General features: G+C 45.1%; 1 protein-coding gene across 1 annotated transcript in view; it reads right to left on the bottom strand.

The window, feature by feature from the left end:
* The window catches only part of LOC120921880 (cytochrome P450 4V2-like), a 73038-nt gene extending 59408 nt beyond the window's left edge, over positions 1-13630 (bottom strand). Inside the window, exon 1 of the mRNA XM_040334375.1 lies at positions 13332-13630. Coding sequence (XP_040190309.1) covers positions 13332-13530 — 199 coding nt within the window. The 5' untranslated portion in view covers positions 13531-13630. The remainder of the gene's footprint in view (positions 1-13331) is intronic.
* Between the last annotated feature and the right edge of the window lie 9782 nt (positions 13631-23412).

Below are 23412 nucleotides of genomic sequence, written 5' to 3'. Positions count from 1 at the left end.
AGGATGCATTTACTGGGCAAAGATGCCTTCAGACAGTTGTCTCCTGATTGCCTGGCCCTCAGCAGACCGGGTAGAGGGGTTTGGGGGGGGGGGTTGCCTGGGTGGGGGGTTAGGTCAGGAGATATCTCCACATGCATGCCCCTTCTTAATGCAAAATTGTGCAGTATGCAACATGCACCAATAATTTTGCATACAAAGTCTGGGGAATACAATAGTGTACCCCCAGTCTTGTCCAGGCATCTGAATCGTGACTTTAGCATGCCAAAAGTCCGCTCTACTATAGCCCGGGTCTGGCTGTGCACCTCATTGTATTTTCGTTCTCCGGGTGTTTGGGGGTTCCTAAAGGGGGTCATCAGGTGGGGTCCCAATGCATATCCTGAGTCACCTGTAAGGGAAAAGACAGGAGGATATTAGTCATGCATGTGCCCCTTGTGATGTCTCCATCATGGGGGGGGGCATACCTGACACCAATGTCACTCACCAATCAGCCAGCTGTCTCCATACATGTTCATCTCAAAGTCTCTGTAGATCTTGGTCTGCCTTAGTATGAAACTATCATGGCACGAGCCGGGAAACTTGGCACAAACGTGCCAGATGAGGCCATGTGCATCTACGATCATCTGGACATTGATTGAATGCCAGCCTTTCCTGTTTCTGAACAGGTGTTCAGTATCATGGGGGGGCTGGAGTGCCACATGGGTGCAGTCAATCGCCCCGATGATCTTAGGAAAGCCAGCAATATTGTAAAAGTCTGTCATTGCTTGCACACGCTGGTCCTCCTGGGTGGGCATGACAAACTGGTGGCTCATGCGCCGCAGTATGGCAGGGACCACCTGATGTAGGCATTTACTCATGGTTGACTGCACCATCCCAGCCACACCTCCAGATGCTCGCTGGAATGAGCCACTCGATAGAAAATGGAGGGTTGCCATAACTTTTTCAAGAGGTGTCAGGGCATGGGAACGTAGGGTTGGGGCAATTAGATCATCATGAAGGAGTTGGGTGATCTCCAGGATGGCCTCCCTATCAAATCGGTAGTTGCCAATGACCTCATAAACTGGCATTTGCCAAATATCACGGCGTGGCCGATAAACACGCGCCTGTGCCCTCATCCTCCTCCTCTGTGCCCTCCTCCTCCTTTGTGCCTGTAAGGCAGCAAGTGCCCTCAAAATCATTGCTGGTCCTGGCATTTTTCAAAATAAACCTTCACAACTAGAGCTGTAACCTCTAGTCACTTCCTTCTGCAAACCCTTCCACAGCATGTGTAAAATTAGGGCTGGTTTTATAATGTGGAAATTTAGTCAGAAAAACTAACAGGTGCGCACAGGCCGGAAAATACGGCACACACACTTAATTCTGAGAATCGCCCTAACTCCCTCATTTGCATCTTTGCCTATCAAAAACAGCGGCGAGCCTAGCGTAATTTGCGCCCGGGAATGCGCAGGTGTAACTAATTTAAGTACGGCTGAAAATACGGAAATCTTTGCTTAAGTCGTTTTGACGATCGCGCGCAAATATACGCGCCGTGTAAAATTAGAAAAATGGAGTTAAGTCTGCGTATCTCTTTTGAGAATTTGGCCCAGGGTGTGGCTTTGACAGGAAGGGGTGGGTCATTTTTCTATTAGGAGGTGCAGATATGTAGTCAGGCCTAGGGCAGAACCAAACCTAAATATACTACTGCATATTAGGGCTTATTTAGACCAGATACGATTTACAGCGTGTTTTTATATTGTGGGAGGAAACCCACGCAGGCACAGGGAGAACATGCAAACTCCATGCAGATGCTGTCACGGGCGGGATTCGAACCAACGACTCTTTTGCTGCTAGGTCAAAGTGCTATACACTACACCACTGTGGTGAACGAACATGATTGCAGCTGAAAGCATGAGATCTTTTATTTTTTTTTTCAATACCATGCTTTCCAGCCTTATTGACCCCGCCTCTCTCCATAAAGAGGACCTGTCACACACTAGTCCTATTACAAGGGATGTTTACATTCCTTGTAATAGGAAGAAAACTGATCATTTTTTTTTTTTTTTTTAATTTCAGTGTAAAAAATTATAAAACTAAATAAAAATAAATAAGAAAACCCCAAAAAAAATTTTTAAAGCGCCCCGTCCCAACGAGCTCGCGCACAGAAGCAAACGCATACGCGAGTAGCGCCTGCATATGAAAACGGTATTCAAACCACACAAGTGAGGTATCGCCGCGATCGTTAGAGTGAGAGCAATAATTCTAGCCCTAGATCTACTCTGCAACTCAAAAAATGCAACCTGTAGAATTTTTTAAACGTCGCCTATCGAGATTTTTAAAGGGTAAAAGTTTGACGCCATGCCACGAGCGGGCGCAATTTTTAAGCGTGACATGTTGGGTATCATTTTACTCGGCGTAACATTATCTTTCACAATATATAAAAAAATTGGGCAAAATGTATTGTTGTCTTATTTTTTAATTCAAAAAAGTGATTTTTATCCAAAAAAAGTGCGCTTGTAAGACCGCTGCGCAAATACGGTGTGACAAAAAGTATTGCAATGACTGCCATTTTATTCCCTAGGATGTCTGCTAAAAAAAAATATATAATGTTTGGGGGTTCTGATTAATTTTCTAGCAAAAAAATTGTGATTTTCACATGAAGGAGAGAAGTGCCAGAATTAACCCGGTGGGCAAGTGGTTAAAGTACTCATGGCTATAAAGAATAGAGTCATTGCTCATTAAAAAAAAAAAAAAAAAAAAAAGGGGGTCCCTCCAAATTAAATTACCAGGCCCTTCAGGTCTGGAATGGATATTAAGGGGAACCCCGCCGTAAAAAAACCCCCAAAAAATGGCGTGGGGTCCCCCCAAATATCCATACCAGACCCTTCAGGTCTGGTGTGGATTTTAAGGGGAACTCCACCCCAAATTGAAAAAAAAAATGGCGTGGAGTCCCCCTAAAAATCCACACCAGACCCTTATCCGAGCACGTTGACCTGGCCGGCCGCAGAAAAGAGGGGGGGACAGAGTGCGGCCCCCCCCCTCTCCTGAACCGCACCAGGCCACATGCCCTCAACATGGGGAGGATGTCCCCATGTTGATGGGGACAAGGGTCTCATCCCCACAACCCTTGCCCGGTGGTTGTGGGGGTATGCGGGCGGGGGGCTTATCAGAATCTGGAAGACCCCTTTAACAAAGGGGAACCCCAGATCCTGCCCCCCCCCCCTATGTGAAATGGTAATGGGGTACATTGTACCTCTACCATTTCACCCCAAAAAAAATGTCAAAGTGTTAAAAATGACAGTAGCCGGTTTTTGACAAATCTTTTAATAAAATCTTCTTTTCTTCTTTCCTTCGGGTTTCTTCCGCTGCTTCTTTCTTCTCGTCCACATCTTGCCCGACGTGTTCTTCTATCTTCTCCGTCCGTCCTTCAGCCTTCTGGTCACGCATCTTGCCCGTTGTCTTGTCCTGTCTTCTTCTCCGTCCTTCCGCCTCCTCGTCCGCATCTTGGGTCTTCTCCGGTCTTCTTCTCGGTCCGCCAGCCTTCTCGTCCCCGGACCCAGCGTTTGAATTTGATTTGGCCGCCGTTTTCCCGCTCCTGGGACCCGCCCCCCTCTGACGCCACAAGTAAACTCCTTAGAAGGTCATGTGCGTCAGAGGGGGGCGGGGTCACATGAGTGTGACACGGCGGGAACTTCTTCTCCGGGCGGCGCGATTGAAATTGAATTCCCCCGCTGTGTGACGCTCTGTGACCCCGCCCCCCTCTGACGCACATGACCTTCTAAGGAGTTTACTTGTGGCGTCAGAGGGGGGCGGGTCCCAGGAGCGGGAACACGGCGGCCAATTACAATTCAAACGCTGGGTCCGGAGAAGACACAAGATGCGGACGAGAAGGCTGGCGGACCGAAAAGAAGACCGCAGAAGACCCAAGATGCGGACGAGGAGGCGGACGGACGGAGAAGAAGACAGGACAAGACAACGGGCAAGATGCGGGACCACAAGGCTGAAGGATGGACGGAGAAGATAGAAGAACACGTCGGGCAAGATGTGGACGAGAAGAAAGAAGCAGCGGAAGAAACCCGAAGGAAAGAAGAAAAGAAGATTTTATTAAAAGATTTGTCAAAAACCGGCTACTGTCATTTTTAACACTTTGACATTTTTTTTGGGGTGAAATGGTAGAGGTACAATGTACCCCATTACCATTTCACACGGGGGGGGGTCAGGATCTGGGGGTCCCCTTTGTTAAAGGGGTCTTCCAGATTCTGATAAACCTCCCGCCCGCATACCCCCACAACCACCGGGCAAGGGTTGTGGGGATGAGACCCTTGTCCCCATCAACATGGGGACATCCTCCCCATGTTGAGGGCATGTGGCCTGGTGCGGTTCAGGAGAGGGGGGGGGCCGCACTCTGTCCCCCCCTCTTTTCTGCGGCCGGCCAGGTCAACGTGCTCGGATAAGGGTCTGGTGTGGATTTTTAGGGGGACTCCACGCCATATTTTTTTTCAATTTGGGGTGGAGTTCCCCTTAAAATCCACACCAGACCTGAAGGGCCTGGAATGGATATTTGCCGGGAACCGCACGTCTTTTTTTTGGGGGTTTTTACGGCGGGGTTCCCCTTAATATCCATTCCAGACCTGAAGGGCCTGGTAATTTAATTTGGGGGAACCCCTACACATTTTTTTGTTTGTTTTATGAATGAATCCCTTTAGAATTGTCAGAGCCGACAATTCATTATAGCCGCGTGTGAATTTTTAAATGACTTTTTTCCTTCTGAATGTCACTTTGTGCAGGGGGAGTTCTAAGTGCGGGAAAAATGCGCTATTTCACATGCTGACATTACACCCCCCCTAGGTACGAAATTTAAAGGAATATTTCACTTTTATTGTTTCACTTTAAGAATTATTAATTTCACTGCTCCCGAAAAAACGGCCGTTTTAAAAAATAAAAAAAGCATTGATACATGTTCCCTGGGGCAGGACTGAGGTCCCCAAACACTTTTTAGGACAAAACTTGCAGATTAGCCTTTAAAATGAACACTTTTGATTTCTCCCATAGACTTCTATAGGGAGTTCGGCGCGGCTTTACATATTAGTTTCAATGCGCCGGCTGCTACGCTGGTTCATGCGCCCAATTAAGCCTCCACCCGGAGTACTAATTAACGCATGAACCAGCGCAGCGCACAGAGCATAGTAAATCAGGCCCTCAGTGTCATTTATACAGTGACATTTTTTTAGCACTGATCACTGTATTGGTGTCACTGGTCCCCAAAAAGTGTAATTTAGTGTCAGATTTGTCCACCGCAATGTCGCAGTCTAGCTAAAAATCGCTGATCGTTGCCATTACTAGTAAAAACAATAAAAAAAATAAAAGTCCATAAAAATGTTTGTAGATGCTATAACTTTTTTACCAAAAATATGTAGCAGAATAAATATTGGCCTAAATTGATGAAGAAATTCGATTTTTTAAATCGTTTTATTGCATGTGTTTTATAGCAGAAAGTAAAAACATTTTTTTTTTCAAAATTCTCTTTTTTTTTTTGTTTATAGCACAAAAAATAAAAGCCGCAGAGGTGATCAAATACTATCAAAAGAAAGCTCTATTTGTGTGGGGGGGGGGGAAGCATCAACTTTATTTGGGTACAGCGGCGCACGACCATGCAATTGTCAGTTAAAGCAACGCAGTGCAGTATCACAAAAAATGGCCTGGTCAGAAAGGGGGTAAAACCTTCTGCAGCTGAAGTGGTTAAAGTGGAATTACACTGTATCTGAGCACCACAAACCACACATGCTATATAATTAATTGTTTTTTATATTTAAAGCAAACGCCCCCATCCGTCCATGTTGCCATGCTTTACTGAAAAAATCATTTTTAAAAACACCTCCTGATATTTCTATCTGTGACCATCTTGAGTAAGGGCAGATGATTCATGTAGCATTTACTTCCTGGAATCTATCTGCACTTAGCTCAGGCATTCAGGTAGGAGGGTGTCCTTAGCCGAGAAAGCCCCTCCTGCCCTCCTCCTATGAAGACTCATGGGATGTATGACACCATTTGTCTAGGTCTTGGAAACCAGGAGGTAACTGAAGAAATATGATATACATGCCTATCTATTTACTAATGCTAGCAGCATAAGGATTACAAATAATCAATGTTTATTTAGAAGTTCCACTTTAACCACTTCAATACAGGGCATTTTCACCCCCTTCCTGCCCAGACCAATTTTTCGTTTTCAGCGCTGTCGCACTTTGAATAACAATTGCGCGGTCGTGCGACGTGGCTCCCAAACAAAATTGACGCCCTTTTTTTTCCCACAAATAGAGCTTTCTTTTGGTGGTATTTGATCACCTCTGCGGTTTTTATTTTTTGCGCTATAAATAAAAGAAGAGCGACAATTTTGAAAAAAACACAATATCTTTTACTTTTTGATTTAATAAATATCATAATTTTTTTTTTTTTGTTAACGTTTTTTTCCTCAGTTTAGACCGATGCGTATTCTTCTACATATTTTTGGTAAAAAAAAAAAAAAAATCGCAATAAGCGTATTTGATCGGTTTGCGCAAAAGTTCTAGCGTCTACAAAATAGGGAATAGAATTATGGCATTTTTTTTTTTTTTTTTTTTTACTAGTAATGGCGGCGATCTGCGATTTTTATTGTGACCGTGACTTTGTGGCGGACATATCGGACACTTTTGGCACATTTTTGGGACCATTTACATTTACACAGCGATTAGTGCTATAAAACTGCACTGATTACTCTGTAAATGTGACTGGCAGGGAAGTGGTTAACACTAGGGAGCAACTGAAGGGGTTAAATATGTTCCCTAAAGTGTGTTCTAACTGTTAGGGGGAGGGAGACTCACAAGGGGAGATCGATGTGTGTTCCTCTGTACTGGGAACACACATCTGTCTCCTCACCGCTGACAGGACATGGATCTGTGTGTTTACACACACAGATCCATGGTCCTGCCGTGATTGCGGGCAATCGCGGGTGCCCGGCGGACATCGCGGCCCCCTGGCAGCTGGAAAAGCAAGGACTTCATGTGACGTCTAGTCTGAAGGACGAAAGGTCCCTGCCGACGTCATTTTACTATGACTCTGTAGGGAAGAGGTTAAAATGGCACAGGTCTGAGTAGTGGGACTACCTAGGTCAGGGGTGTCCAAAATTTTTGGAAAGATGGCCAGATTCGATGACGTGAAACGTGCGTCAGGGCTGACTATTTTGCCTGACATTCTTTGAACCATTAACATTCTGTGTTAGTGTGTTTGTCCAAGCACTAATACACTGCCCAAAAATAATTCTCCTACCTTTGTGGCTGTGTGTGGTGAATATATATATATATATATATATATATATATATATATATATATATATATATAATCTCCTCTTTGGCCCCCAACAAATCCCAGAGCTTCGCTCAGGGTAAGGATGAGCTCAGGTTGTAAAAAAATATATATTTTCTCTTCTTTATCCCCTGAGAAATATATATATATATATATATATATATATATATATATATATATATATATATATATATATTAAAACCAAGCTCATCCTTACATCCTCATCCTCCATGTGGAGCTTAAGGGCCACAAAAGTGATAAAAGCAAATTGCAAGTGGGGGCCATATAAAACCAGGCCGCGGGTCGGACTTTGGACATGCCTGACCTAGGTGGAGCCTAGACAGTGAGGGAAAAAAAGCCTATGATTTTGTTATGATTAGCCCTACATCAAAGTAGTACTAAAGTCTAAATGTCTTTTACCTTAACCACTTAAGGACCGCCTAACGCCGATTTACGTCGGCAGAATGGCACGTGGGTCCGAAGCTCAGTGATAGCACCCGCGGGACCAGCGGACTCGATCGCCGCCGGTGTCCCGCGATCGGGTCACAGGAGCTGAAGAACGGGGAGAGGTAAGTGTAAACACACCGAAAAATGAATACCTCAAAGAAATGGGATTTTAAGGGCAATGAAAATAATATACAAAAAAGTATAAGTAAATATAGAAAAATATAATATTTAATTTACTTTACAAAAGTTATGCAAAATTTTTTACAATTGTAACAATCGCTGTAACAAATTAGTAAACACACCTTCCCTGTTCTTCGGTGTGGCAGTAACACTGATCGTCTGTTCCCTGTTGTAGGGAACGACGATCAGTGATGTCACACGTCCAGCCACGCCCCCCTACAGTAAGAATCACTCCCTTAGGGCACACTCAACCCCTTAGCGCCCCCCAGTGGTTAACCCCTTCATTACCATTGTCATTTTCACAGTAACAGTGCATTTTTATAGCACTTTTCGCTGTTAAAATGACAATGGTCCCAAAAATGTGTCAAAAGTGTCCGATGTGTCTGCCATAATGTCGCAGTCACGAAAAAAAAAAAACGCTGATCGCCGCCATTACTAGTAAAAAAATATATTAATAAAAATGCCATAAAATTATCCCCTATTTTGTAAACGCTATAAATTTTGCGCAAACCAATCAATAAACGCTTATTGCGATTTTTTTACCAAAAATATGTAGAAGAATACGTATCGGCCTAAACTGAGGAAAAATATATTTTTTATATATTTTTTGGGGATATTTATTATAGCAAAAAGTAAAAAATATTGCATTTTTTTCAAAATTGTCGCTCTATTTTTGTTTATAGCGCAAAAAATAAAAACCGCAGAGGTGATCAAATACCACCAAAAGAAAGCTCTATTTGTGGGGAAAAAAAGGACGCCAATTTTGTTTGGGAGCCATGACGCACAATCGCGCAATTGTCAGTTAAAGCGACGCAGTGCCGAATCGCAAAAACTGGCCAGGTCCTTTACCTGCATAATGGTCCGGGTCTTAAGTGGTTAATGAATTCTCTACATTAAAGTTGTTGTAAACCTCAGAGATGAAATATGAACAAACCATATCCTCTATTTATTCTTGCAGTTGCCACTGAAGTAAACAAACAAATGCACAAAGCAGCTGCTGTTATACTCTCTGGACCCAATTATTGGAACAATTAGGTATTATTATAAGTATGTGCACTGATATTTATGAAGGTACGTGACTCGTCACCCAGTGCAGAGGTTCCCCACACTGTTTGTTTGCTTTTCCTCTACAACATACAGCATGGCTCTGCCAGTCATGTGACTGTCCATTGCATCAAACACAAGAATGTAGCCTTGAACTTAAAAACAGTTACTGTACTTTGCATTAAGGGACCGATGCAAGGCCCATGTGCTGGATGTCTAGCGACAGTTTTCCTAGTTTGTAGCTGTTATTTTTCTGTAGGTGAGGTCTGTTATAAATTATGGTGTAGAGTCATTTGAGTTTATCTTGAATGATTTAAAGTGATACTGCAGGATACATAAAAAAAAATAAAAAAAAGAGAGAGAAAGGTAGTACGTACCCGCTCTGTGCAGCATCATCGCTTTCCTCCTCTTGTGGCAGTCCCCACCAGCGTTGTCAGCTTCTCTCTCCTTCAGATGCCTTCTACAGCTCCATTAAGCCATGTCCCCCACTCCCTCCTTAGGGCCCTTTCACACGTACGTACGAACGGTCCGTTTTTTACAAGTCCGTTTACGGACTCACAATGCATCCCTATGGGATTGTGGACGTTAGCGGATGAGCATTCGCTAACGTCCGTAAAGATCCGCCTCCGCAAAGATCCGCTTTTTCAGACGGAAGAAAACCCTATTTTTCTTCCGTCTGGTGGAACGGATCGGATGAATACGGACACACGGTCCGTATTCATCCGATTCCCCATAGGGGAGAGCGGAGGAGAGACAGGGCGGTCTCTGCACAGTGTGAGGGGACCGCCCTGTCCGCCGACGGCTCAGCGGGGATTTACAGGTGATCTCCGCTGAGCCGACGGACACACACGGGGCGGATCAATACGGATCCGCTCCGAGTGAAAGGGCCCTTACAGAAGTTTGACTAAATGTAGCAGGACCCTATGGCTCCCGCTAACCTCAGTATCTCCTGTGAAACCAGAAGGTGAGGGGAGCAATGCTGGAGTCATAGACAACTTTGGAGCTGTCAAATAGGGATGGGGGAGATTTAGATCACATGGTTGGGTGTTTTTTACTTCTTCCATATACCTAGTGAAGTAAATAGCCTCAGGTGATACACAGAGCTTAAACAAATCCTCCTATATAAGTTGTATCTTTTTACCTGCGGTCTTCTATTCTCTACATCCATTCAAAGTGCAGAATTTGTAAAGCTTGTCTAAGAGTTCATAAAAAGGGGGCGGAGAGCTGAACTTACATTCTGCAGAGCTCAGTGAGGAGAGCTCTTAGAGCTGATTGGAGGGAAGAACCCCCCCCCCCCTCCTTCACACAGCATACAGGAACAGAGCTGGGGCTGTCAGTCACAGGAGATGCTGGAGATCCCAGAAATCCCTCCCCTGTCACCTTTTTTCTCTTGGTGTCAGGAAAACTTGTCAGAAGTGAATCATGCAGATAGCAGAGAAACAAAGCACACTTAGTGCTTTTAATTGAGACAAGTACACACTGTAGAGGGATATGGTTTGTTCATATTTCATCTCTGAGGTTTACAACCACTTTAATGTAGAGAATTCATTAACCACTTAAGACCCGGACCATTATGCAGGTAAAGGACCTGGCCAGTTTTTGCGATTCGGCACTGCGTCGCTTTAACTGGCAATTGCGCGGTTGTGCGACATGGCTCCCAAACAAAATTGGCGTCCTTTTTTTCCCATAAATAGAGCTTTCTTTTGGTGGTATTTGATCACCTCTGCGGTTTTTATTTTTTGCGCTATAAACAAAAATAGAGCAACAATTTTAAAAAAAATTCAATATTTTTTACTTTTTGCTATCATAAATATCCCCCAAAAAATATATAAAAAATATATTTTTCCTCAGTTTAGGCCGATACGTATTCTTCTACATATTTTTGGTAAAAAAATCGCAATAAGCGTTTATTGATTGGTTTGCGCAAAATCTATAGCGTTTACAAAATAGGGGATAATTTTATGGGTGTTCTCTGGTTCCTCCCACACTCCAAAGACATTCTGCTAGGAAAATTAGCCCAAGTATATGAATGTGAGTGAGTGACCTTAGCTTGTAAGCTCCTTGAGGGCAGAACCTGATGTGAATGTATAATATATATGTAAATTGTATAAGTACCAGAAATAAATATAAGTGTGTAAAATATATCCCCAGCCCCAAACCTGGAGGGTATGAACAAATTTATGCCAAATAACATTTTTAAAACTAACATACATAATCAAGGGACACAGCATCGGTCTCCTCCCTCCCTGACAAGACGTGGAGTTCTGTGTTTACACACAGAGCTCCACATCCCTGCTGTCACTGCCGATCGCGGGTACCTGGCGGACATCGCGTCCGCCAGGCATGCGCATCGGCATCTCAGCGAAGCGCTGGGCACAGTTTTGGCCCGCACGGGGAATGCAAATAAAAAGACGTTCAGGGACGTCTACCCGGCAGTTGAGAGCCGCGCTGTGGACGTCTTTCGTCTACAGCGCGGGTCTCAAGTGGTTAAATCTTGCTCTTTAACCTCTTGGCGTCCGCGATATAGCCGAATGACGGCTACAGCGCAGACCTGAATTGCCGGGAGGATGTCTATTGACGTCTATTGCTTGAGCGGCCTGCGCGCCCCCTGCAGGGCGCGCGCGGGTCGCTCTGTGATCAGCAAGTCTATGAGACTCACTGGATCACAGATCGGAGTAAGGGGTTGGTCCTGAGGCCTTACCACGTGATCAGCTGTCAGCCAATGACAGCTGATCATGTGATGTAAACAGAGCCGGTAATTTTTTCTCCTCACACTGATAGCTGAAGACAGAGGGACATTGGTCCCGATCAGGGAGAGCTGTGGACAGCTCATCTGTGCCCATGTGTGCCACCTATCTGTCCCCATCAGTGCCCCCCAGTGCAGCCTATCAGTGCCGCCTCATTAGCGCATATCAATGAAGGAGAAAAATTACCTGTTTGCAAAATTTTATAACAAAATATATTTTTTTCCAAATTTTTAATTTTTTTGGTTTGTTTAGCAAAAAATAAAACCCCCAGAGGTGATTAAATACCACCAAAAGAAAGAAATCTCTATTTGTGTGAAAAAAATGATAAAAATGTAATTTGGGTACGGTGTTGTATGACCGCGCAATTGTCATTCAAAGTGCATCAGCACTGAAAGCTGAAAATTGGTCTGGGCAGGAGGGGGGTTTAAGTGCCCAGTAAGCAAGTGGTGAACATACAAGACTGGGAGATTTTACCCCCCCCCCCCTTCTTGACCAGGCCATTTTTTGGCTATTCGGCACTGTTTTAACTGGTCATGCAACACTGCACACAACCAAAATGTATATCATTTTTTTTCACACAAATTGAGCTTTTGAGTGTTTGATGACTGCTGCATTTTCTACTTTTTCCGATATAAATGAAGTAAGACCAAATATTTTAGAAAAAAAATAAAAAAAGATGTACTTTCTGTTAAAAAAAAAAAAAATCAAATAAATTTTTTTCATTTCCTCATATATTGTGGCCACAATGTATTCTGCTACGTTTTTACAATAAGTGTATTTTGATTGGTTTGCATGAAAGTTATAGCACCTACAAACTAAGGGGTATATACTGGAATTTATTTATTTTTTAATGCTACTAATGACAGCGATCAGCGACTTATAACAGGACTGTGATAGTGTGGTGAGCAATCTGACACTAACTGACCCTGGGGGGGGGGGGGGGGGACTGACTAACTGCCACCGACATCATCAGTGACACTAATACAGTAATCAGTGATAATACACTGTCACCGTACGAATGACACTGTCTGGGAAAGGGTTAACATCTAGAGCGATCAAGGGGTTAAATGCGTGCTTATCTGTGTGTAATAGGTGTAGAATGTGCTGCTTATACTAAGTGACCTCTCATTTTCTCATTACTGACAGATCGCTCCTTCTGTACAGAGCTATGTGATGTTATAACCACTTTAAAATACATTTAAAAAAAAAAAAAAAAAACTGCACTGCAATCGCATTTAAATGCACTGAAAAGTGTGCAAGTGGAGATGCAGAAACACAGAGTGGACACAGAGATTGTGGTGTAAATGAGCCCTTACTGTGCAGGTTTTAGGCTCCTCCCACTGTCAGCGCAGTTTTGTCAGACCTATGATTTGCATGCACAGCGCTCTGGGTGCCCAAGACTGAACCCCCCCCCCCTCAGGAAAAAAAATACTCCCCCCCATTTCTTTCCATCTCCCTGCAACTCCAAAGTTCCGCTTTAATGTCAGCTGGGTTCACTTGTACTTCCTAGCTGAGCTCCAGTCTATGAGATGTGTTCAGTCTGTATACAGAGTGATAGTGGTCACCCTCCATGCATCCCCCCCATTACTGTATACAGTGTACCTCCTCCATTAGGCTTCAGCAGCAGGGCGTCCCCCACCAGGGGGTAATTGGGACCCACTCCGGGGATTGGCTTCATGATTTTCCATTTCCGAATGTAATCAGCCAGGAAGGGGACGGTGGAGAAGAGCAGCAATGTCAGCAGGAGCACAGCCGCCGTCACCCACACCATCAGATGGATGTCTCCCCTCAACAGCTCCATAGCGCCCCTTCCTGATACAGGGGGAGATGTCTGCCCGATGTATTATGGTGTCTGTCCGATGCGATGTATTATGAGTGCCTCAAGTTCTTGCTTCCCCTTGTCATACTCAGCATCCCGAGCTTCCTCCTTCTCGTCATAACGGGGGGCGGGGCAATGTGTGTGTGATTGTACACTGAGCAAAACACTGTGCATATCACTGCTACCCCTACCTACCTCATCATGTGTTCCCCTCACCTCATGGAGTGTGCACATCACAACTCCTACCTACCTCATGTGTCCCCCTCACCTCATGGAGTGTGCACATCACAACTCCTACCTACCTCATGTGTCCCCCTCACCTCATGGAGTGTGCATATCACAACTCCTACCTACCTCATGTGTCCCCCTCACCTCATGGAGTATGCACATCACTGCTCCCTACCTACCTACCTCATGTGTCCCTCACCTCATGGAGTGTGCACATCACTACACCTACCTACCTCATGTGTCCCCCTTACCTCATGGAGTGTGCACATCACAACTCCTACCTACCTCATGTGCCCCCACTCACCTCATGGAGTGTGCACATCACTACTCCTACCTACCTCATGTGTCCCCCTCACCTCATGGAGTGTGCACATCACAACTCCTACCTACCTCATGTGTCCCCCTCACCTCATGGAGTGTGCACATCACAACTCCTACCTACCTCATGTGTCCCCCTCACCTCATGGAGTATGCACATCACTGCTCCCTACCTACCTACCTCATGTGTCCCTCACCTCATGGAGTATGCACATCACTGCTCCCTACCTACCTACCTCATGTGTCCCTCACCTCATGGAGTGTGTACATCATTACACCTACCTACCTACCCCGGCCTCACCTCATGGAGTGTGCACATCACTGCTACCTCATGTGTCCCTCACCTCATGGAGTTTGCACATCACTGCTACCTCATGTGTCCCTCACCTCATGGAGTGTGCACATCACTGCTACCTCATGTGTCCCTCACCTCATGGAGTGTGCACATCACTGCTACCTCATGTGTCCCTCACCTCATGGAGTGTGCACATCACTGCTACCTCATGTGTCCCTCACCTCATGGAGTTTGCACATCACTGCTACCTCATGTGTCCCTCACCACATGAAGTGTGGGGAGCATGTTAATACTGACACAACTCCTATTCTAATCAATTAAAAACTGTGAAAGCAACACTTCTCACACACAAGCCGTGTGACAATCTACACCAATAGGAAATCCCATGGTATGTACCTGGGGAGCCCAAAAGACCAACATTAACCCCTTCATGGCAGAGGTTACGGCCTTATGCACACTGGACGTTTTTACAGCTGCTCCTTTTGTTGAAAACACACAACAGTGCTTTACTCACAAAGTAGAAAATAAAATCAAGCTTGTCATGTAAGACGCTCCAGCTGGTGAGACGGGTGACTGTATTGCCACATGGCAGAAAAGTTTGCACATTTCGGGGGACAAAACCCCCTTCCTGAGGTAGGGGGGTTGTCCCCCAAAATGCGTAAGCTTTTCCACCGTGTGGCAATAGAGTCACCCACCTCACCAGCTGGAGCGTCTAAGGCCGCGTGCACACGGTCGATCCATCCGATGAGAATGGTCCGACGGACCGTTTTAATCGGTTCACCGCTGAAGCAGACTGATGGTCTGATGTGCGTACACACCATCAGTTCAAAAACCGATCGGGTCAGAACGCGGTGACGTAAAACACACGACGTGCTGAAAAAAACGAAGTTCAATGCTTCCAAGCATGCGTCGACTTGATTCTGAGCATGCGCGGGTTTTGAACTGATGCTTTTGTGTACTAACCATCGGTTTTGACCGATGGTCAGCCGTCCATCGGTTCGATTTTAAAGCAAGTTCTAAAACTTCGGTCTGAAGGACCAAAATCCGATGGGCCGTACACACGGTCGGTTTGGACCGATGAAACTGGACTTCGGTCCGTTTTCATCGGTTTGGACCGGTCGTGTGTACGCGGCCTTACTCGACAAGCTTGATTTTATTTTCTACTTTGTGAGTATAACACTGTCGTGTGTTTTGAACAAATGGTTTTGGTGGTAACGCACTAAGCGCCCTTTTGTATATGTTTTTGCAATGTTTGGAGGACCGCCAAGTCAGAGGAGGGCTGCTGGTGTTGAGGGCTGGATGGTGTTTTTTAGTTTGTCAGCTGCTCTTTTTGGCTTCAGGCATTTTTTTCTGCAGCCAGTAAACTCCCCAGCATGTTATCCTATGTGTCCATGCACATATAGGCGTTTATCAGCGTTTTTTGTAAGAGGCGTTTTCTGACTGAAAAAAACTAGCGGGTTTGAGAGAAGCTTTTCAGCTGTAAAAACTCTGCAAAAGGCTGAAAATGCGGGCAGTTGGCATTTATGGGTGTTTTTGAGCCATAAGCTTTTGTGGGAGTATATTTTTTTTTTTTTTTAAAAAAGCTAAAACGCAAAAAAAAAGGCTGAAAAACGCTCCTGCAAAAATGCTGCAAAACTTATTCTACAGCTACAGCTTTCTACAGCTAATGCTACTGCCGTTTTTGTAACGCCCAGTGTGCATGAGGCTCTAAACAAATCCTAACGCCTGAACACAGTTTTGTAACTTATTTCAACTGAACATATTGTAACTACTTAGGCTAGATTCACACATGTCCGAAGCGAATTTCATTTCTGTTTTTACGGCAAATTTCTAAGGCTATTTTTACACTGCAGCTCCCGATCGTTAGCGCTAAAGCGCCACTCATTTTAGCGGCGCTTTCAGACGCCTGTGTTTTCAGACGCTTTTGAAGTGCTGCCAATTCATTTAAATGGGCAGGGTGTTTTGGGAGCGCTGTATAGAGTGCGCCCCCACCGCCTCAAAGATGCTGCTTGCAGTATTTTCTAACACCCTGCAAGCGCACCACCCCAGTGTGAAAAGTCACACTGAAATGAACGGCGAGGCGGTGTGAAAGGGGTGATTTAGATGCTGTTCAGATGCAAATTTTTGAAGTCGGCTAGCACCGGAGTCCCCGGTTTCCCGCTGATAGCTAAATGTAGAAAAAACATTTCCGGCAATAAGTCCGAAAAGTAGGAAATTTGCCTCCAAGTGCTGTTGTCAGCTGCTGCTTTAAAGAAGTCCCGAGGGGGAGAGCCACCCTTTCCAGTGTTGTTTTTATCCTTGCCGGATCCACATTCGAAACATATGTGCAGAACTTTGGGGGGATAATAGTTAGTGAGGATAGGGTCCCAACGGTTTCATCATCAGCGGAAAGAAGAAGAGGAAAAAGTTGTTTTTTATTTCTCTTTTTCTACTGTCTTGCTCCAAATGGAGCATGGCCTGCCTTATTCTGGTAGTACCAGCGCACTGACCACTAGGGGCAGTGTTCTGCAACTTCTGCCACAGCAGAGAGACAATTGTAGATATTATTTCTCCTTAGCCTTGCAGTCCAGAAAGAAAAAAATAATTGTTGCTATATATTTCAGCACTTACTTTAGATGTGTCTCTTTGGAAGGAAAAGAGGTCTCACCTTTTAACTGGGAGAAGGTGCAGCTTCAGTTCCAACCCCAGTGACTGTACATGCATAATTAATGTATATTTGTACATGCTTTTCTCTTCCAATTTTTGTTTTGCAGGAGGTTGACCAACTATCAAAAAAAAAAAAACTGTCGGAGAATGGGGCAGGATAGATAGTCAGGAGTGTGAAATGTACCATGTATCACTGTACATAACTGCACACATTGATGTTTTAAAATGTTTGTAGTTTTCTATTTTCTTTTTCTACTATCCTTTTACATTTTAATGCAGATTCAGGTCAGGTATTCAGGAGTAAATACCTTTTGTTGGGACACTGAGCACAGTGTCTATTCAGGTGGGAGGAGTGTGTAGCGCCTGGTTACTTCAAAGTACCAGTGCTATTTAAATTTAGAGGGGGATCAGAGTGTAGTTAAACTCTGATCTGGTTAAAATGTTTAAATTGGGTCTCTGTCTTAGCTTGCCTGTGCTGTGGGCTCATTCTGTTGTGTTGGGGTGTTCTTCCCACCCCAATGCAGTAGATGTCAGCAGTGGAGTCAAGGTTTGGGTGCTCTTCCCCAGCAGCCATTTAGGAGGGTTGAGCCTCGCTGTGCATGCTGGGGGAGGGTATTTATGGGGCAGACGCCATTGGTTCTGGGGTTCTTCTTCGTCCAGTGTGGCACCCACCTTTAGGGTGACCACATCATGGCGCCCCGGTATTATGGCCTACCTGGCCGGGGTGTGCGTGCGTGCCAAGCGGTGTTCCTGGTTCCGGGACCATGTTGGTCCGGAACATTTGAGCAGCGACGGGGGCCCAGTGATCGACTGGGTTCCCACCTCTGAGGATCCCAATTGGTATAGCTGTTCGGTGGGGAGTCTGTCTGAGGACCGCCAATGAGAGGCTGGCGGTCCAAAAGGATTTAGAAAAACCACCAGGGATCAAGGTAGCTGGACACTAAAGGATTGATCACCTGTCAGTCGGTACCTGGGTGACGTTAGGAAGGAGATCCAGGCGTAATTCACCTAAAGAGGATTGCCTCCGTAACTGCAATCAGAGAGGGCCTGTGGCAGAGGTGTCTCCCTGATGTTCATTTCAAGGAGGGTCTGTGGCAGAGACTTTTCCTCAAAGGTTCGAGCGATACTCTGGCTGCCAGGTCAGTGAGAGAGACCTGTCTAGGTACGCTATTCCCACTCAAGCAGGAGTAGCACAGAGAAGAGTTACACTTGGAAGCAGGACTGTTTCCCTATTGCTACGTCTGTATTTGCTATTCTCCTTTCTTTCTTCAACTCTAGTTTCCTCACCACAAGTTTATTTGTTTTTACGCGGCTGGGTAATAAAGAGCACAGAAAATACACTTATTGCGGACATTTCTTTACTATTGCTATATGCACCATTCTCCCCTAGGAATTCGGAAGAGCCACGAGGTAAATGTGCCACCCAAAACAAACCAGCAGCTCCTCCGGGGGTAGTGCTACATGTGCAAGGCATGAAATCTGAGGATTACCAAAGGATTTAGGGTCACACTGTAGAGCCCAGTGTCAGATAACTGGGTTTACGTCTGAGATCTTGGGTCTTCCAGCAGGGCAATGACCCCAAACGTATGTCAAAACGCACCCAGAAATGAATGGCAACAAAGTGCTGGAGAGTTCTAAAGTGGCCAGCAATGAGTCCAGATCTAAATCCCATTGAACACCTGTGGAGAGATCTTAAAATTGCTGTTGGAAAAAGGAGCCCTTCCAATAAGAGAGACCTGGAGAAATTTGCAAAGGAAGAGTGGTCCAAAATTCCTGTTAAGGGTGCCAAGAATTTTGACCAGCCCATTTTTGGAGTTTTGTGTGACATTATGTCCAATTTGCTCTTTTTCCTCCCTTTTTTGTTTTTTTCCAATACACACAAAGGGAATAAACATGTGTATAGCAAAACATGTGTTACTGCAATACTTTTCTGTGAGAAATACTTGATTTTCTGGAAGAATTTCTGGGGTGCCAACAATTTCGGCCATGACTGTAAAAGCATTAAAACAGAGTCAACAGTCAGCACTACAACACACCAGCACCTGTGAAAAATTAAGCTACCATTCAGGGACACCCTCCCTTCCCAAAAATCAGCTTGTGCTGTAACGAATCACAGCACAGTGATTGGACACAAGAGGCGGGATTTATGATTTCTCCAATCACAAGCAGGGGGCGGGTTTGTGTTCCTCCAGGCATTCCCGGCCAGGACAAGTACTGTCAGTGAGTAAAGCGGTGATGTGGCAGGCTTTTTTGGGGGCATCAGATTGGCCCAGGGGGTGTCAGTTTCATTCCGGGACATTGTATTGTCCTGGAATGAATGTGCCTGGGACAGACCTGCAAAATGCGGGACTGTCCCGGGCGATCCGGGACACGTGGTCACCCTAACTGGTCCTGGTGCTCACCAAGGCCTGCATATAGTTAGCTATTTGCCCACAGTAAAAACTTTAACCAATAAGCAGTTAATCCGAAGCAGTAGAACCGCCAACCGCCCCACACCTTTCTTAATCCCAATGGAATGGAAGCAAGCAAACATTCATTGATGGGTGCTTGTGAAGCTGCATTGATGGGTGCTTGTGAGGCTGCATTGATGGGTGCTTGTGAGGCTGCATTGATGGGCGCTGGTAAAGCTGCATTTTATGGGTGCTGGTGGGCTGCATTTAATGGGCATTTAAAAAAAGGGGGGGTAAACATGGGCAGGACAAAGAGGGTGGAGTCAGGGGTGGGGCCAATGGTGGGGCGGCAAAATTAGGTTTCGCCTAGGGGTGTCAAAAATCCTTGCACCAGCCCTGGGTGGGGCTTCGGTGGGGGTTCAGTGGGGCTTCAAGTGAGCTTTGCCATAGAATTCAATGGAGGCCTTGAAGACGCTTTGAAGCACCACTAAAGCTACATGGGGTATAATTTTTGAAGCAAAGCAAAAGCAAGGTGTAAACAGGACTGTAAGCTAGCCATTTTATTTAGTGACAGGGGCTTTGACTAGAATTCCAAGAGCTTTAGCAAAGCCTGTCCAAAGCCTTGTTTTGTCTACCCCCATAGCAATGTCACTGGTACAGCAATCGAACGAGCATGGGGGGGGGGGGGCTGTTGGTTGGCTGGGAGGGCGCGGGCCACCCGCCATTCCCAAGAAAATTGAGCACCAGCTGCCACTGGCTCTGTGTGAGAGCCCAATCTCTGTTTGCCACACTCTCAGCACAAACACAAGTACACTTATATGCAGCACCATAGATAAAGACCCACTTGCAGGAGGCCGGATAATGGCCATAAACTACATTGATACTAACCCTTGCAGTAAAACATAGTGCTTTAACATGCGGGTTAGTGAGAGTGTCAGCTCCGGTGTTCCGTCAGATAAGGTGACCCATCAGAATTGTTAACAGAAATTACATTTCATTGCTGCCATCTTTCTACACCCCACACTCCTCCACAGTAAGGATACACTGAGAAGGGGGCAAGCGAACATCTTGTTACACCCACTGGAGTTTTGCATTTCACACTTATTTTTAACAGGAAACAGGAGCATATATGGTGAAATACAGTATTTAGAAATCCATCTGACATGTTGAATTATAAAAGCAGCGATGTTCTGTCAGATTAGCAAACCTGTGAGATCAGCAGGTTGGTTACTGCTTTTAAAATTCAACATCTAAACAGTCCATCGGATTTCTAAATACTCTATTTCACCTTATAAACTCTGTTTACTGTTTAAAAAACTGTGAAATGCAAAACTCTGGTTGGTGTAACAAGATGTCCACTTACCCCCTTCTTGGTGTATCGTTACTGTGGAGGAGTGCGGGGTGTAGCAAGATGGCGGCGACGGAACGTCACTTCCGTTACAAATTCTGATGGGTCTCCATATCTTACGGAACACCAGCAGGAAGCAGTGTGATGCACATTCCAGCACTTCACCCTGCTTACATTTCTTTATTTTTTTATTTGCTTCATGCCACTGCACAGCAGCATGGCGGATTGTGCTGCTGTGCAGTGACATGAGGTGCCATCCAGCTTACTTCGGGAAAAACATGCATTTTACCGAAACTCACAGCACTGCACTTCATACCAAGTGTGGGAATGTGCTATAGAGTACTAGGCTGGCCATTAATATGTGATCCATGCTATGTACACTTGGTTTGCAGGTCCTGCCCCGTGTCTAGCTTCCACAATATTGGCACCATAGAGGTGCGTGCGTACCACTTCAATGTTGGGGACGAGACCGGAAGTAGCGGGTGGAACGCAAACACACCCGCACTTACTGGTCGCATGTGTCTGTTATGCAGGTGCAGTGTCATATTCTGCTGCCTATCCTAGAATGCTGCGGAAGTCACGTGACGGCCAACTGGGCATGCGCAATGCGCTCCAACGGCAAATGTGATGCATTCCAGGGGATTTACAACACTACCCTTCAGGGAACCATCACAATTTGTCACGGAAGTGACGTATTACCATACACGAAGCGGGGGGAGAGAGAGAGAGACCCATTCAGAGCAAGAGAGAAATAGACATATAGAGATACTAATATACATTCAGAGCGAGAGAGGGATACAGATATAGAGATACTGAGAGAGAACTGGGGCTCAGAGAGGGGATTACCCCCCTATGTGCATTACTTCCGTTATATAAAATATATGTACACGATCTCTCTCTCGCTCTGAATGTATCTCAGTATCTCTATATCTCTATTTCTCTCTCGCTGTGAATGGGTCTCTCTCTCTCTCCCCCCGCTCCGTCTATGGTAATACGTCACTTCCGTGACAAATTGTGATGGGTTCACTGAAGGGTAGTGTCGTAAATCCCCTGGAACGCATCGCATTTGCCGTTGGAGCGCATTGCGCATGTGCAGTTGCCCGCCACGTGACTTCCGCAGCATTCTGCGATAGGGAGAAGAATATGACAACACACAGGTGCACTACGCGTGCGCGCGCAGGTGAGGAAGTGATGCTTTGGCGCGGCCGGAAGTGCGGGGTGGAACGCAGGAGCTACCCGAACTTCCTGGTTGCGCAATAGCGTGCGCTCCAATAGATGCACGGGATGGTCGGGGATATCCAGTACATCGGGATGCCTGCTGCATATGGCCCCACTGCTGTCTCTCTCACTGTGTGAAGAGGAGCAGGTAAGGATCCTTAGGTCTAGCCATATATGGTGCCCCCTACAATATATTGTGCTCACCGTCACCTCCTCCATTCCCTTGTGGTCTCTCCACTACCCCCCAAAGTAAGAAGATTTGTATACATTACAGCTATCTATCGAGAGCAAAGGGGCATGCTTGATATGATGCCTCTCTTCGGATATGTTATTTGTACCCATCATTTAGGGGTTAAACTATGGGTGGGTGAGGCTACATGAAAAGGGTGGGGCATGCCAATCTGAGGTGGGGGCCTCCTTTGCACATGTGCACACACACATATATTACTGAGGACATACAGGAGAGAGTTACCACGGACCACTTAGGCTTTGAGGAAGGGGGTACGTCCTAGAAACGCGTCAGCCGTCCAGATGTCTGAGGTTCCACTGGCAGGTGCCTCATGGTCCAGTCCAGCTGTCTGAAAAGCGCTTACTCAATTTTCCTTGTGAGTAGGACTATTGCTTTTTATTCTGTTTTTACTAAAAAATGTAAGTGGTAATGCACTAGGTCGGTGCGCCCTCCTTTCTTTTCTCTTAACATTGATGATTAACTGTTTGGACTTCTGTAGACCATCTGTTGCTGTTATTTAGGTAGTTGTAGTAAGATCAACAGCATTAAATGTATGCAAGACAAGTACATTTTACTTGAAATAAACTGATTAATAAACAAAGTTTAACATGAGATGTGTATTACTTTCCTTCGTCTAATCTCTGAATGTAAAAATGGGATCAATGAGGGCTTAGTGACTCGGGAGTGTGATTGAAAGAATGAAGGAAGACTCTTCATATAGTTCTGGTAGCAGAACTTTTATTTCCTTGGTTATCATTATACCAATGGTGCATAGTTCCAATATGTAGTATACGTTTTTAGATTCTATAATACATTTTTTTTTTTTTAAACTATGCTCTTGATAATAATTAAGACCTTTTTTTACATGAGGTCATCTTATATTAACCTGGTCTAAGTTTATCCTTTATTATACAACGCATGACGTAATCTTTTGAGTAGTTAGATCTATGCTTAAATAGTTTTAGTTAAACTACTTTTAGTTTATGTTGGAACTCAATATTATTACCATATATGTGATCTTTTCTTTTGCTGCCACCATATGTACTTATGTATGCTAATTGTTAAAATTCAATAAACAAGTTTGACAAGGAAAGAATAAAGGAAAACCATAGGGTGGTTGATTACAGGTATCCATACTTGTGGAAAAAATTCAGTTGTATTCCAAATTCTGGCAGTCAGTTCCTCTAATCTT

The sequence above is a fragment of the Rana temporaria genome, chromosome 1 (assembly GCF_905171775.1).
Source record: "Rana temporaria chromosome 1, aRanTem1.1, whole genome shotgun sequence".
In the NCBI taxonomy this organism is placed as follows: domain Eukaryota; kingdom Metazoa; phylum Chordata; class Amphibia; order Anura; family Ranidae; genus Rana; species Rana temporaria.
Note: the sequence above shows the minus strand (reverse complement) of the source record. Positions and strands in the feature narration are given on the sequence as shown.